This window comes from Chroicocephalus ridibundus, chromosome 3, assembly GCF_963924245.1.
Source record: "Chroicocephalus ridibundus chromosome 3, bChrRid1.1, whole genome shotgun sequence".
Taxonomy (NCBI): Eukaryota; Metazoa; Chordata; class Aves; order Charadriiformes; family Laridae; genus Chroicocephalus; species Chroicocephalus ridibundus.
This window is the reverse complement of record NC_086286.1, coordinates 74,128,670-74,145,669: the sequence shown is the minus strand read 5'-3', so window position 1 is coordinate 74,145,669 and position 17,000 is coordinate 74,128,670. Positions and strand designations below refer to the sequence as shown.

The 17,000-nt window shown below is 36.9% G+C and overlaps 1 protein-coding gene across 14 annotated transcripts in view; it reads right to left on the bottom strand.

Annotated features, from left to right (window-relative positions):
• Window positions 1–208: 208 nt before the first annotated feature.
• Window positions 209–17,000, bottom strand: part of FAM184A (family with sequence similarity 184 member A) — a 94,283-nt gene continuing 77,491 nt past the window's right edge. For 2 of the 14 annotated variants that reach the window (XM_063329704.1, XM_063329705.1), the window contains 8 exons: window positions 15,232–15,385; window positions 14,685–14,812; window positions 12,249–12,433; window positions 11,615–11,761; window positions 8,399–8,516; window positions 7,575–7,679; window positions 3,756–3,958; window positions 215–2,003 (listed from right to left, as the gene is read on the bottom strand). In XM_063329704.1, coding sequence (XP_063185774.1) covers window positions 1,922–2,003; window positions 3,756–3,958; window positions 7,575–7,679; window positions 8,399–8,516; window positions 11,615–11,761; window positions 12,249–12,433; window positions 14,685–14,812; window positions 15,232–15,385 — 1,122 coding nt within the window. In that variant the 3' untranslated portion in view covers window positions 215–1,921. Of the gene's footprint in view, window positions 2,004–3,755; window positions 3,959–7,574; window positions 7,680–8,398; window positions 9,213–11,614; window positions 11,762–12,248; window positions 12,434–14,684; window positions 14,813–15,231; window positions 15,386–17,000 lie in introns of those variants that run through there. The other 12 variants (XM_063329714.1, XM_063329706.1, XM_063329709.1 and 9 more) reach the window with 9 other exon arrangements.

The following is a 17,000-nucleotide window of genomic DNA, read 5'->3' as shown; positions in this document are numbered from 1 at the left end:
GACGTGGTAACCGAGTGCTTCTTAACTTTCTTCTCCCTTCCGAAAGACAAATGCCTCCCAGCAAAAAACCAGTGGGCACACCTGCCACTGAATAGGTAAAGTAAACGCAGCTATTATCATTTTTGGATTACTGTTCAGTTACTAATTCCATATGTAAAAATGTACAAATGAAGTGGAGGATGGGAGAAAAAGGCTGAGCCCTTGCAAAGCATGGAAGAAAAAAAAATACGCAACACTCACTTCAGAACATTATAACAAAATGAGCTACTGTATTTTATTTTGGGTAACAGCCAAGAAATCTGACATTTTGCCCAATATGGCTTTCTTCTAAAATTAAAAAGTTGCATATACCTACAGTTGAGTCCACCAGCTACAGAAAGTCTGCTGTATACATCTTTAATCCACGGCAGCATCACCAGAATACAGCTTTCAGTGGAGTTTTTAAACTGAATTATAAGATAAAAGTTTTAAAATGTTCATTTAGAAGATCTTATCTTGTTTATATGAAAACATACAAATTTTTCATTTATACATATTCTACATATAAAACTCATTGTAATTAGCAAGTGTCTTTATCTGGGTATTTACCTTTGTGCATATAGCGAAAAAAGGATGTAGTTAGGGCTTCAGATGAAATATTAAAGTTCAAGACCTTTGTATATGCTAACTAAAACCTTATTCAAATAACTCAAACATTTTTTCCTGCTTTGAAAAGATAAGAGATTCAGCTTAAAAATACATTCATAAAACAAAGAGACAATTTTCTCCCTGAGACTACCAGTGTGAGTTACTTTGTGGTAATCTTTGAATGAAAAAATATAAAAAAGACAACAAGCTCTAGCTTTCTCTATGCTGCAGCAAATTTCTCGAGCAACACTGACATCATACAAGGTGTAGATTGGAGAATCATGCTCACTAGCTGAAAAAACATTTTCGTATATCAGTTTAAGAAGAAGAAAAAACAACTTTAATACAGACAAGGGAAGATAATTAAGTTTTAATGAAAGGTCTGTATCTGTAGTACGTATAAATGGGAAAAACTTGCGTGGGTGTTTTCTTTTTTTTTTCATTTCAGACATGAATTTTATCCGAAGCAGGACTATGTGCTCAAAATGTAGATTCTTGATTTATGCAAAGATACTTCGTACAGTATTCAAAATGTTTAAAGTGTGTTTTTGTTAATATTCATAAAAGAAATACATCACTTGTGGGAACACTTTCTGCTTGAATTCAATGATAAAATGTTCGATTAGAACTAGCTGGCAAAAATCTCATGAGCAACAGGTAAGGAGTCAGCCCCCCTCGGTGAACAGCTCCTGGTTTGGGACTTTTTTCATCCTCTCGTAAAAATTACTCTGCTCTGAAGGCTGGCAGCTACACTAGTTGTGCTTTATTTCACATTCTTCCTTTTAAATGTTAGAAAAAGAGTTTTTAAACTGCTACAAAGTAACAGAATAGAATTGAGAAGCATTAAACGTATCCTGCCTAAATTGGAGAGAGAGTGAGATGCATATAGTTTTTCCTTTGACAATTTAAATTGTATTCATAGTCACCATGCAATTATGTTATTTTCTGGGGGAAAGCCTTACCTGAAATCAAAGAAAACACATTTATAGGAAAAAGGGGAAAAGCATTATGTTTGTTCTACCAAAATTTATTATGTAGTAATTACAAAGTTTAAAGATTCTTCCATTTTAAATAAAAATAATAGTTATAATTACACACATTATATAGTACCATGTCAAGTGATTCCAACAAATATAACATGAAATACAGTGCAGTTTCAAATCAGAAAGACAAATACTTTCTCATTCACAGTGTTTGACAAATTACGGGAAAGCTTGTTCACATGAGGATTTATTTAAGGTCATGCTCTTATAAACAGTCCACATCACGCTGTGCCACAAAACCAAACCATCTCTCAGAAGGTGAAGTACCGGGCAAACCACTCCTGGCGCTGGGGATCTGGTGAAGCCACTGGTGAAGCGTCAGTCTGAGGAGGGCTAAATTCACAGAAAGAAAAAAGAACAATTATCCCACGACTACACCAAAAGTACAAACGTTAGGAGAAAAAAAAAAAAGCACGGAGAATATTTGGTAATGAACACGGTCGGTTTTCCCATGGGTTAATGATCAGTGTGCCTCAGGACATGATTTAATGTCTCCCTACAGAATCTGTGATCATCCACTCCATTGGAGAGCACCAGCAGCACGGACACGGCAGTTCAGAAGCCGCATTACAGGGTGGGCAAATAGTATTTTGGAAAACATAATTTAAAATCTCAGAAACAGCTGAGGTTTTCAGGAAGAATAAAAAGGGTTTTCTTGGAAAAGCGTGACTGTAGGAGGTCCTCTTTTAGCATCCTTTTCCTGTGGTAAAGTTAATTTTTCAAAAATATGATGCCAGCATCATATTTGTAGACATGTGCTCACAAAGACCGGTTGGCAACTGAACAAAAATAAACACTAATTTAATACTTAACACTGATCACAAATATCACTTGCGTTGTTGTTCGTGCACACATTTAGAATATGCTAATATATCAGGAAAAAAGAACCCGCTGCACTGCAAACAAGGTTTGTTTCCCCCTTGAATGCTTAAAATTCTGACAAAATGAGCAAGAGAGAATACTTAAATTTAATTTAAATTTAATTGTACAATTAAGTTCCTTTATCAATAAAAATCAGTAATAAAATAATCCCTACTGTATTACTGGATAATACAGAGCACAAAACAAACTGGAATGGAAACCCCATCAGGACAGTCCAGGAGTTCATGCACATGCACGTTATAGGTATCTGAGCACACTCATGCACATCGCATGCACAGGAAAAAATAAGCGACAGTATTTTTTTTATAAAGATTGTTTTCTCGAAATAGACTGGTTTCCTTTATCTATCTTAGATTCTATTATTTGTTTCCTTTTATAATTAGTAGTTGCTAGGTATGTGGTCTTTCGCATTAAACCAAAAGAGAGAATAAACAACCAACTGTAGAACTGGTAATTACACATTGCTTTAAGTTGCCAACTTAGAGGTAAGAGATCAGCACCTACTCAATACAGAGTACGCCGCTTCACTGCATTTAATATGTAGGCACATAAAGGCAAAAGACTAAAATCCTGCCTCTAAAATGCCATTTTTTAAGTTATTCAATTCACTACATTAATTTGTGAGAGAATAACTTGAGACTTTAATGCTGGTTTTGATTACTGGCAGCTCAGCATTAAGCATCCAAGCACGCACGTTTCCTGTTGCCGTAGTAAGGTTATTCCTATGAAACAACTGGATTTAGGTGAGGAAAGGGGAAACACGAAACATTCATGTGGCACAGAAAATAGTTTTCTTACATAAAAACCATTATCACGTAATACCGAATAAAAGAAATTCTGTGCTAGTATCAATTCCTAAATGGCAATCAGTAAATAACACAAACATTTAAAACAATTGTTCATATATGTAAACAATTGGAAGCACATGAATTCCGTTAAAGTATCTAAACAGGTTTTCAAAGTTCAAGACATGGAAAAGTGAGAGAATACTTCACATTTCAACAAGGTCTACAATAAAAAGGAATACTATAAAGAGGTTACAAATATAATGTAAAAATTGAAAATGCCGTAAGAGTACTTGTACCTCTGAAAGGTTGATAAAGCAAGTGGGATTCAGCTCAATAGGAATGCAAAATTTTCCTGAGTTAAGCGAAAAAAAAGAAAAAAAAAGAAAAAAAAAAAGATTGGTGAGGCAGGGCTCACCTCAAAAACGTCTTGGGCTCTTTGGGTGGCATTGGCTGTGGTAGTGGTTTGCTGCTGTTGAACTCAATATCGTGGATGGGTGAGTTAGGAATGGGGTCCAGGCGGTTGGGATGTCCATTGCCCACCACTCCGCTAGATTCCAGAGCACTTAGATTGGGGACACTCACAAACCTGTTTGTTGATTTATCGTTCTTCTTCTTTTGCTGCATTAAAAATAACAAATGTAAGGAAGGCTTCTTGCACCAGGACAGATGAGGATATTTGCAAATGTAAAAGTTGTAGGGAAGGCTGGTTTGGGTTTGGTGGTTTTTGTTTTGTTTTGTTTTTTTAAGGGACAGATTGGGCTTTTTCCCCAATTGTAGTTTTACTATTTGCTTTGACCGGAAGTGAACACCACAATCTTTTGCAGCAAAATAAAATTTCTGATCAAGATGATTCAGTTATTAAGACTTAGTGTAATAATCAAGGTATATATTATATGAGATCTTCCAACATTTTGCTCCATTTAAGACATTGGAGAGAGGAAGTTTTCCACAAAATTGTCATTTAGTCTGTTAAACCTTTCATGTTTGCTTAAATCTTTTCTTGATATCAGTGGAACAGCTCTGCTGTCAAATGTAATTACAGCAAATTTCAATGATGAAAAAAGTGAATCTCTCCAACAGGTTTCACCCCATCACCAAGGCACGTTTTGGTAACTGGAACATGGAACCTAGAAAGGCAGCTACATTTCTTTTGAAGCAATCATGCCCTCATAGTTAGCAAGCAATATAGCGATACTGCTAAAGATAAAAAGATTACTGTATAGGAGTTCAGTTTCTTGCACAAGTGAAAGGCCAGGCTTTTAATGCTACTACAGCTGCTGCTTCTAGACACCAGATGGCACAACTGAGCATTTCTCTTTTCTTCATACTCTCCATACTCCCACTGATAGTAATTCAAGCGACTCAAAATACTGAAAAAATTTATATCGCTATTTTACTCTCCATAACACATCATACAAAGGAATCAGTATTTATGCTCTCTACTTTAATAGATATTTTAATGTAAAAGGATGATTCAAATAATTCTGTAGGTTTTTAAAAATAGCTGTGTGACAGAATGCCATGTGTATTTTCTGTTTTCTATCAAATATTCCATGTCTACAATAAAATATTAATATCAAAAAAGCCTTATTTCCAAAAATAGGATTTTTGAATGAATGGATTCATTTATTCTCGTGAATTATGTATTATTTGAATATATAATAAATACTTCCTTTCAATTACATATATGCAACCCTAACAAAGCAGCTAGGGGAAAAACCCCTTAAGGGCTTATGAACTACACAAATTTGAACTAAATAAAGTGAAAGACAAGTGGAATCTCATGTTGTTTCTATATAATATTTTCAAGCAGCATTCCCCTTGAAACAGAAGAGCCGCTGTATTCAAGGGTGGGCAGGAGTTCAGACGGAGACAGAGAGATTCCTATTGTTTGTTTGGACTTTATTCTGTTTAGCTCTCTGCTGGCTTTCATTTCAGTGCCTGACCTCTCGGGGGTTGGCAGATGCAAATGCTGCTAATTGTAGCCACACTGGTGGGTGTGTTTGTCAAAATGCAATTATAAAACCCCAACAATCTAACAGCAAGCTGTAACAGAAACCAGTCCTTTTTAAGCATCACAGTAAAAGATCATTAGCTGCAAAGGATCAAAATAAGATGGTCCCATACACTTTACCTCTGTAGTGGCTGAAGAAGCAAGAATTAACATTATGGTGAAAAAAATAGTTTGGAAAAAGCAACCAACTTACGTAAAATACACCTGCAAGGTAATACACACTGTAACTAAAACTGTGTGTTAAACACACTGTAGTTAAGTCTCTGTGCTTCGTAGGTGGCTCATTTCTGGATAATGTGTGTTATCCACTTAAGTGCTTAGAAGAATACTACAGTTTATATTTATTCTCTACAGAACAATCTATGCTTCTGAAGCAGTCAAATCTGGAGACACAAAATTGCGTGTATTGTTTCCATGAAATTCATGCAAAGTATTAAGAAACTTCAGATGTAACAATGTAATACTAAACAGATCCATTGCATAAATCAGAGAAGCTGTAATACATACTGCAATGGCTATGATTTTGCATTAATATGCAAAGCCTGTAGTAACTCAAAATTCTGTCTTTTTATTACAAAAAAGAAAAGAGAATGAGATTTTCGGTTTCTTTGTAATTCATTCTCCAATAACACAGTATGTGCTTGGACAAAATGAAGTAACATAGTCCACAACTTATGAAATGAGAGATCAAAATGTTCTGGCATACAAAACGGTTTTAAAGTCTAAACAGATTGAAGTGATAGAAGCATATTATAAAAATATATGGATTATCACTACGGAAATCTGATGTTGAAGTACTTCTCCCAAACACTTCAGATTTCACACAAAACACAAGCTTAAACATTTCACGTCTTTATAAATGAGTGCTTCAGACAAACTTCCAAAATTTTCAAACAACCTTTATCACATAAAAACAAAGCATTCAAATGGTATCTGGCAGTCCTGGTATTGTCTCTACTGGGCCCAAACTAAGTTCTTTTATGCACTTACACATAAAAGTTAGGCATCTGCAGATAAGCTTGAGAGAGCTGCTGGGCTCCTGGAGAGTAGGAGAACACTGACAATTTGCAGCAGAGTTAGTGCAGAAGTGGGAAATTCGCTGATCTGATGTGAAACTATAATAAGGCATAGCTAAATAACATTGCCTGATGTCAAGTAACACTCCCAGACCTCCTCTTAAATAATGGAGCCTGAACCTTGATCACTGAAGCTCTCAGGGACCTGAGCTGCTCCTGTTGTGCCCCTTGGCTTACCCTCTGCTTTAAAACCTTCCCAGGTTCTTCTGCCTCTACAGCGGGGACAAATCTCTTGCCTTTCCATGCAGATGAAATAACCTATGGGTTATTGTCACAAGGAGGAAGAAAATGTCAGAGGACTCATTCTTACTCCTGAAGTGGTGAAAAGAAGTAGAATGAAGGTACACTACCACAGTCTATTAAAGTTCCTCATGAAGGAATGCTGCTGGCTTTTGAAGTGACAGGGAGGCTACTATGCCTGCTTGTACACTAGCCTTCGCTGGCTGCTATTCAGCAGGATGGAGAGAACTGGAAAAGGTTGCTACTGAAATGTTTTCACTTGTATGGGAGGTGACAATAGCCAAGAAGGCTAGAGGCTGACTTCTATCTCCTGCTGCCCGCACAGTGCATACCTTGTTTGTCACTCCACTTCTCCAGTATTACTCTGTCTCTCTCCATTCGGACTCATGCCATGCCCTTCTCATACTCTTCTCCTTCCCCTTTTACCCTTATTTCCTTCCTCTAGTGTCTCCTCTCCCTCTGTCTTTCTAATGCTCTTCCATCCTCAGCACCACCTGAAAAATGAAGTTGCCCTTGCACTTTCCAAAATAACCAAAAAAATTATGAAACTAAAACCGATTATGGGTGTCACTGTTCTCTATTATATGCTACAGTACTGCCCTCTGTTGTCTTTCTGCCACTTTTCTATTTTGATTTTGTGAGAAGGAACCGTATTTCACGTCACACGTGTCTTGCAAACTAGGGCAACTGTATTAGTGGATCTCTCAACAACACAAAAGAAACAAACCTACACAAAAGTAGAGACAAATGGAAAACTATGTTCCTTGTTTTGAATACGTCTTTTAAGAGTGATATATGCATCCATGCAGACACACACACATACACACATATTTCTTCTTTTTACTATATCCTGAGTTTAGATTTTTTTTTTCTTCACTTTAGCAATGAAGTCCATGGAACATACCTTCACCAATGGATTAATAACACCAACATTAGGGCTTGCATTAAACATTTTGTTGTAGTTAGTCTCCCTGTTAACTAGCTCCAGCTGATAGAACTTTTTGTCCTCCTAAAAAGAAGAACAAATAGAAACTTCTTTTTATGCATTTTTCAATCAGTTAGTGGCCAAATCTGCCTATAGAATGATCTCAAATAAATTTATGTTTACGTTTCTAAAGAAACTGTTAATTCTAAAATCCACATTCCATATTTAATGTGTTTTATATATTATTATATGTAAATATTAAATAATTTCTATTTATGCAGTTCTGTTGCAGTTCTATGCTGCTGGGAGCGAGCACAGCCTATGGATTTTGCACTGGGAAAGACTCAGTATAGTTAACTTCTGATCTCTACTTAATTTGAATTTCCTCTTTCCTTCTTGCTTCTCAATCAGAATCTAATCAAACTAATCTGAGTCAGGGTGTTGTGCTCTGAATTTGGGAAGCTCAGTGGATCAGAAAATTGGTCTTAGAAACCTCATAGAAGGGACTATTTCTTATACGGCTTTCATGGCTGGCTCAGTCCAAGATTTGAGATAGTAGACATCTGATCAAGGTCACACTGAAATATTTTTTGTAATAATGTGTTATGCTTGATTGTGCAAAACTCTCTGTATCTAATTAGTTTTACTATTTTGAGTCATTGGAACCATAGGAATAATGTGTTAAAGAATATGAATAACACGCTAGCAGGATTGGTTCTTTAAATACATTTCAAACACTTTGAAGTAGATAAAATTTTTTGTATCCGTCAAGATATTAAACCAAGAGAGCATGAAAGTCTTACAATCAATTTCTTTATGAGTTGGTCCCGCTCTGCAATTAGGTCTTTCAGTTCTGAGATAAGCTGCAAGTCTTCTGGTCTTGATTCTCTGGTTTTATATTTTTCTTCCATTTCTTCTAAACTTTATAGGAAAGAAGAAGACCCCCTTTAGCTTGATCCAGTGTTAAATGATGAGTGAATAGTCACATTTTTGATTAGTACAAAAAAGAGTTCAGGGAGTAAAAACAGAAGATGACTTTCTTATCACCTTGAAGTAAATTAATTTCTATGTTATCATTCAGCTTTAGCTAGTTAAAAAAAAAAAAATCAACAATAACCACAGCCTTTGCTCCAGTAACTAATTATCTGGGCAAAATTCTAAAAACTTAACATCTTTCTTGTGCATGCAGTACTACGCGTTTGAAAAAAGGCCTCTTGGAAGTCAGAGTGAAAATAAGGCATTCAAAACCATAATATGGACAGCAGAATTACAGAAGACATAGCTAAGATTGATTTTTCTGTAAAATATAGGGACTGCATTGCATTATATTTAATATTAACATAAATGTTAAAAAATGGCAATTCACTTTCTTGATGAGATACTGTTTCTTGAAAACAAACAGTATCATTTTTCTTTTTGTAGATGGCTACTCTGAATAAAGATGCAGGCTTGTGATACTGGAGAAACTGGACAGACAGACAAGGCTGGCACCGTCTTCCTCAGTTCACGTGGAACATACTGGGACAAAGATATCCAAGAACAGTGAAGACTAAAAGGTAACTAACTCCTCTCCACAAAAGCAACTTAGTACCATTAGAGATGAAATAAAGGAATGAGCTGCAAAAGAAAAGCAATAACACTTGGATATTAGGATATCTGGATTAAGAGAAATGTAACAATTGATAAACATTTGAAAAAAATAGAAGGAAATTTGAAATGCCTGGTGGGAAAGCATTAAAGGAGAGAAGTGAAATAAGCCAAGTGAGAGAGGAATTGTGGAAGTAACTGCATAAACCTCCTTGTTTCTTCTTAAAGAACAAGTTTTGAAGACACGACAATTTCAAATGACTGAGTCTCTCCGAAACATAAATATAACACTCATGATGCCAAACATTGCTCCAAAGGAAACTACTAAAATACTTGTCTCACATATTCAACCCTCATGTCGATTAGTGAACCAAGTGTCAGAACAGATTCAGGAAATTTAACAAACCTAATGAAAAAAAGATATTTAAAAAAACAAAACAAACCCTGAGAAAAATCTATACATTTAAGATGTCTATGTTAGCTCAAACTTGATTCCACAAGCCACCTGGAAGTAGACACAATTTGTCACTTTAGATAAATATTTTCTCTTCAGAAGCAGCTTTGTGATTTGTACTTTGAGTTGCATCTGAAAAAACAATTAATATCAAATTATATTTATAACCTTCAAATAACCTGTACGTAATCTGAGATTCTATAATGTATTTACATAAAACATTATGAATGTGAACAACATGACCATTTGCAGAAAAGGCACTGGACTCAGCAGAACAGAAATATGCTCAGTTGGCTTAATTTTTGTGTATACATTTTATGCTGGGTTAAGCTATTGTACACAGATCCCTAGAGTATAATACACAGTTATGCACAGCTGTCCTTTTATTTTCAGATATTTCAGAGAACTGGTTTTTTTTTTCTGTTTCAAAGAGATAATATGTAATTTAAAGACTCTAGTGGTAGAGTGTAATTAATGATACCCACTCTCAATTACTGTAAGATAGATTCCGCATTTCATAAACGTTCACAAGGCCATGCTTAAGTAAGGCAGAACCTGGAAAGGGTTACTTAAGAAATAGCTGCTTCTGGTGGTTTTTTTTTTGTTTGTTTGGGTTTTTTTTTGTTTGTGGAGTTTTTTTTTGTTTGTGGGGTTTTTTTTTTGTTTTGTTTTGGCTTCTTGTTGTTGTTTTGGTGGGGTTTTTTTTGTTTTATTTTTTTTTCTTTTTACTTAACTTCCTCTTTTGACATCTCCTTGCTTCAATTTACCGAGCAAGAGATAACACACTGAAAACCAGGTCAGGGCACCCTGGATAACGTTTGCTGTCTTTCGAACAGCGGCTACATGTCGCAGCTCTAAGTTGAGCAAGAACCAGTAGTGGGGAACCAACTAAATTCGGAAAATTTCAGGACGCTGAAAACCAAACAACTTAATGGGGGAAAACTTTAGGGTAAACAGCTCCAAAACCAGTTCCAGTGGCTGCTTATTGGCATGTTTCTCATACAAAATAAATGCAGTAAACAGAAGGTAGCATACACCTAACTTACTGAATGGCAAATTACCACATTTATCAGGGCGCAAAAGCACGCACATGGATGATTACAAGGGAGTAAGAACTAGAATTTTATACCCATCTTATTTGGAGACAATTCCTGAGTACTCATTATCAAGGAAGAATTAGATGCATTTGGGCTTTATTGGCCATTTTTAATTGATACTAACTTTAAAAAGTTTTCAATCGTATACTTAGAAACAATTATTTTCTCTGCCATAAATCTTTTGTGCTGCAAATACAAATCCCTCGGTGACAACTGTGTGTCAGGAAGCCCTCAATGTGCTATGAAAACCTCAGCCAGAAACTCTGACCGAATGGATTATGTCACAGAGATAAAGAATGAAGGATGTGGAAGACAGGAAAACACCGGCTAGATGACACACTACTACACCACTTCTGCACAGAGGTGGTCTCACCCCAGGTGGCATTTTGACTCAGAGACACGCTAAGCATTCTGTTATTGTTATGCTCATAGCATCCATTTCAGACACTAATTTTCCTTATTTTAGCAAACCTGAGAATGTTTGCATCACTTATGTGCTGTAATCAGACTTCTTAATAGACAACATTGTACTGTTTATAAACTTGTTGAAGAAACTCTTGTGTTCTCAAAAAAGATGTATAAATGTTTGAGAAAAAAACATTTGAAAAAATGTTTTCTCCAATTTTCAAGGAACTGCATAGGTTTAATATCTTTCCTACTTGAAATTTTTCAGTCTCAAGTCCCTAACAGTTCATTTCACTAAATTCTCCTAAAGCTTATAGAATTGTGTTGCCTAAAGAACGCAAGATTAGGCCCCATACTTAACTGAGGTTTTTGCACGTCTGCATCTCTGCAATATCTTCAGCAACTTGTGGATACCAGGATAAACTATTCACTCAAATGCAGCTACATACAAACTTTTTTAATGCAACAAAACTTACGAAATTTGTAAAGCTGAATTAATTTCCTTGAGCAGCTCTTGGGTCTTATTAAAATCTGCCAGCATGTTTTGTTTCTCTCTGATGTGATCTGCTGTCAAGACATCCATCTCTTTCTCATGTTTCTTGCTTAAATCTTGCTCATGCATCCTGTTTAATTTATTTTTTGTTAAAAAAAGAGTTATTCTAAAATCAGACTCGTTTGTTCATCATGATTTTCTGCCATGCTTTTAATGGCATTTACATAATACCAGACAACACAGAAGGAATTACTGATTCATCAAAACCCACTACTTACTGTCCTCCAGTCTTCTCGCTTATTTCATGGAAAATGCATCTCCTTTAATGCTTTTTTAAATAAACAAACATAATGAATTTAGAAAAAAAAAAACCAACCAAAACCCATTGCTTGTGCAGACTGTTACTAAAATACACCAAAATGTATCACTGAAATGCAGTTTAACTGTATGGCAACATTCACTAACTTTACTAGTAATGGGCATAGCTTTTCCTAAAGAAGACCAAATGATATATAACATCACTTGTGTAAGAGGATAAATTTAAAGCTGCAAATATTTCTTAAGTAAAACAATACATGAAATAATACACATTGAGTTGAGAATGGAAAAACTCATACCTGATCTGTTGGTTGGATTCACTGCGTATTCTAAGAACTTCTTTCCCTTTAAACTCTAATTCCTTGGTCAATGCACTTATATTTTCATGAAGATGCAAAATCTCTTTGTCCAGTTCAGCTATATGATGGTCTCGGTGTCTCAGTTCATCTTGTAGATCTGATATTCGGCATAAAAATTCTTTCTCCTACAATATAAGCAGCAGCAGCAAAAATTATTTTAAATAAATTTAAAGTCTCTCAGAAGCACAATACTTGCTTTTGGAAAATAACAGCTGAGCAGAATTTTCAATTCAATAGATAATTTCAGTTTTTGATGCTGACACAAATTATAACTAAAACTGAGGTTTTTTTTATTGTGTACAAGTACAAATAAAGAAGAAATAAAAGTTATGTAACAAAGAATTTCCATTTGCAAGAGAATTTAAAACCTGTCATTGTCATTGCCTGTTAAAGTTTGTGTAGCTTATCACATTTTTCCTTGTGCCCACACATACAACAAAAACCAGATACTGCTAAGAACCAGGGGGATGAGCATTTACCATTTTCTGCCCCTTCAATATACAATTTAGAAAAACTGTTTTCCCTTTACAGCCCCATACAACAGGACAAAATAACTCAAGATGTATGCCGTGCACCAACAAACGCTATGATTCAGAATTCTCCTCTCTTACTTATATGTAAATATAAGGGTCACAATTATCTCACAGCAGAATACATACGAAATAGTGTATATAATATTTATATTGTGTCCAATAAATCAATAAAAGTCATTCTTTTTGCATAAGAAATTCCAATGAAGTTAACATCTGGGAAACTCATCTGGAACACATCCCAATAGTTTTGATGATGATTCTCTGCAGCTTAGAAAAAGTCTGCAATAAACTAACCTTTTTCAGAGTTTTCCATTTCCATCTATTGCACTTCTTAGAGTTTCACAATATTTAATAACCATATAGTTTGCACAGATAGAAAATCAGCAGATATTTCAAAGTAGTTTTATGTATAATTCTGTTTTGTGCCTTCATGCATTCAGGAAATACAAAACATATCCTAATGCACAAATTTTATGGGACATCTTTAATAACAGACCTCTAAAAATAACTCTCTACCTCCCTATAGAAAGACAACATTAAAGTTAGAAGAAAAAGCAGTGGAAAATTTATATCCACATATTTAAATATTTCAAAAAGTAGCAAACATAATCATCCTGCTCAGACGTCTCTGCATCTAGTTCAGCTCTGATCTTGTGAACTGATGAGCATTCTAATGCAGAATTAATTAATTGCTTTGCCCTCTCGTGCTTAGCAGATCAGTGTCCTGAGGCCAAGTACATGCCATTTGGTTGGATCAAACACTTGATCTTGTACTTTAAACTTTTTTTTTCTGACATCTCCTTTAGGCATCTCACTCTAGGCTTAAACAACACACGACTGAAACCATATCCTCCCAAATCCTGCATGTTTTTGCCCACTGCTGACAGCACCGCATTTTTGCTTCTAGTGCTCACACTTTTAAACCAGCAAGGAAGAGAAAAAGAAGGGCTCATCTTTGACTCTCTCTGTTTTTTGTAAAGGCTATATCCAACTAAATCTGCTTCCTCTGTTAATATATTTCTAAAACCATTCCTTGGTGCTGGTCTATCAATAAATCAATCCTGAAAAGCCTACTGTATAGGGAAATAAAGAAGTAATTTTCTGTTCCTCTTATTTCCGGGAGTCTGGCTTCCTTTCAATAGAGATCAAGCTTTGAATTTTTAGTTACCACTGGAAAAACTTATTGTGCATAAAGTGAAAAACGAAAGATAAAAGTGAATGAATGAGTTTGCTCCTGAAAGCAAAGGTAGTCCATACTGGCTTTGGGATTTAGGGGTTCGTTTTGCATTTTTTGGTTTTAAGGGTGGGGGTTTTTTTAAGAAAGAGTTGCAAGCTGTTACATTATCTTCTCTGCTTTCATTGGATGCTAATTTATCTTTTCCAGTTTGGCTTCTGAAAAGAAAAGATACTAAGCCACCTCTTAAGTTTGAAGCAATCATTTGGTTTTAAGCAACCACTTCTTAGCCATATCACTTAGGCTTCAGAGAGAAACAGTTTTTTCCTTTTTAAGTCCTGCTGGCAGCTAACGACAAGTAGAATTTTGCGTGAATCAGCGCTTTCCTCCCAGGACAAGCCAGTGCACTCGTGGATGGCTGCACAATTCTGAGAGGAAACTGCCTTGATATGGGAGCATTTACTAGGCTTCAAATGAAGTTTGTTGAAGGAAGAAAAAGCTAAGCAAGGAAGTTTAGGTAAACTGGTAGAGATGCATTATCTGCTGGTGCCGACTGAGTTTGAAGGATTACATGTTTGCTCTTCGCTCACAACAGTTGTTGCCTCCCGCTAAGAGAAAACAAATACCAATCATGCAATTTTACAGTCAGTTGCCAGCAGTGCCGCCTACCTGTCGCCTGCCGAGTTCTATGCTTCTTTCAAGCTCCATTTTGGCAGCTACCAATTCTTGTTGATGGTTGTGCCTTAGCTGGTCAATTGCTGCTGCATGTTGATGATTTAGCTCTGAGCGCAAGGAAGCTAGTTACCATGAAGAAAAAGAAAATTTTATTGTGCAAATGTTTACATTAATTAACAAGAACAGTCCAGATCCGTCAAGTATTGCTGCTGACCTAACACACACCATTTATATCAGCTAAGCAACTGTCCTGTCATTCTATTCCTGTTACTTTTTGAAATGTTCTCCATCATCAAATTTGGTTACTTGCTCTTTCCAAAACAACTTAAGGATAAGATTTTTCAAAAGTGACATATTGGGCTTACCTGTTAAAGTTTATACTGGTTTTAAGAGGAACAATTAGGTCAACATTGAATGACTCTGAGACACCCTACAGTGTTATAACACACACACACACACATATATATATATATGTGCATGTATATTTGTATGAGTAGAAATAATGGTTTTGGATCCACTTGCAAATTTGAAAATCGTATACCTAACATAGCTTTTCCTTCATCTTCCAGCTCAAATCGTAGTGTCTGAAGTTCCTGTTCCATCTCCAATTTGAAACCTTCCATGGCTTGTTTATGTGTTTCTTTCAGTGCCTGAAGTTCTTCCGAGTGCTTCTGTTGTAAACGTTCTTCTAATTCCTATGAAATCAAAATTGACAAAATTTATTCTATACCAGTTTAGGGAATTTTAAAAATATTAAACAATAAACATCTGGCAACAAAAAATCAGGCATTGGCATACTATAGGGAATATACTATAGCATCCTCATAGGGAAGCTTAGGAAGCGTGGGTTAGATGAATGGACAGTAAGGTGGATAGATAACTGGTTGAAAGACAGAGCTCAGAGGGTAGTGATTAGGGCACAGAGAGAGGGCACAGAGAGGGCACAGAGTCTATTTGGAGGTCAGTAACAAGTGGTGTTCCCCAGGGGTCAGTACTGGGTCCAGTCCTCTTCAATATATTCATCAATGACCTGGATGAGGGGATAGAGTGCACCCTCAGCAAGTTTGCTGATGACACAAAGCTGGGGGGGGAGGGGTGGCTGACACACCGGAAGGCTGTGCCGCCATACAGAGAGACCTGGACAGGTTGGAGATCTGGACAAAGAGGAACCTTATGAAATTCAACAAGGGCAAGTGTAGGGTGCTGCACCTGGGGAGGAATAACCCCGTGCACCAGTACAGGTTGGGGGCTGACCTGCTGGAGGGCAGCTCAGTGGAAAGAGACCTGGGAGTCCTGGTGGACAACAGGATGACCACGAGCCAGCAATGTGCCCTTGTGGCCAAGAAGGCCAATGGCATCCTGGGGTGCATCAAGAAGAGTGTGGCCAGCAGGTGGAGGGAGGTCATCCTCCCCCTCTACTCTGCCTTGGTGAGGCCGCACCTGGAGTACTGTGTCCAGTTCTGGGCTCCCCGGTTCAAGAAGGACAGGGAGCTGCTGGAGAGGGTGCAGCAGAGAGCTACCAACATGATTAGGGGAATGGAACACCTCTCTCATGAAGAAAGGCTGAGGGATTTGGGTCTCTTCAGTCCGGAAAAAAGACGGCTGAGGGGGCGTCTTGTCGATGCTTACAAATACTTAAAGGGTGGGTGTCAGGAGGATGGGGCCAGGCTCTTTTCAGTGGTGCCCGGCAACAGGACAAGAGGTAACGGGCACAAACTTGAGCATAGGAAGTTCCACCTAAACATGAGGAGGAACTTCTTTGCTTTGAGGGTGGCAGAGCACTGGCACAGGCTGCCCAGAGAGGTGGTGGAGTCTCTGTCTCTGGAGACATTCAAAACCCTCCTGGACGCGTTCCTGTGCAACCTGCTCTGGGTGACCCTGCTCTGGCAGGGGGGTTGGACTAGATGATCTCCAGAGGTCCCTTCCAACCCTATGATTCTATAGAAATTATTAAAAATGCACTAATATTGCTCATATTTTCTTCTGTCACTAAGTTATCCTACAACTATATTTTTTCTTTTCAGTGGCTGATAGTTATCGAGGTTACCTGTGCGCAAAAACACTGTTCTACTCACAGTTGGAAAAGAGAAAAAAACAGTCTATGGATACATTTACAATAGCAAGCAAGGTGATAAGGTGCAGATCCATAGATGTGTCTAGTGTACACACAATGCACATATGGGGATTTTTGCTCCCCATTGACACCCATGTCTACTCCCTATTGAAGTGTGTGAAGCATAATGTTCCTGGTGCACATCTTCTAGTTTCATTTAGAACAAAAGTAATCCACCTTGTGTGCTCCAAGGCCAG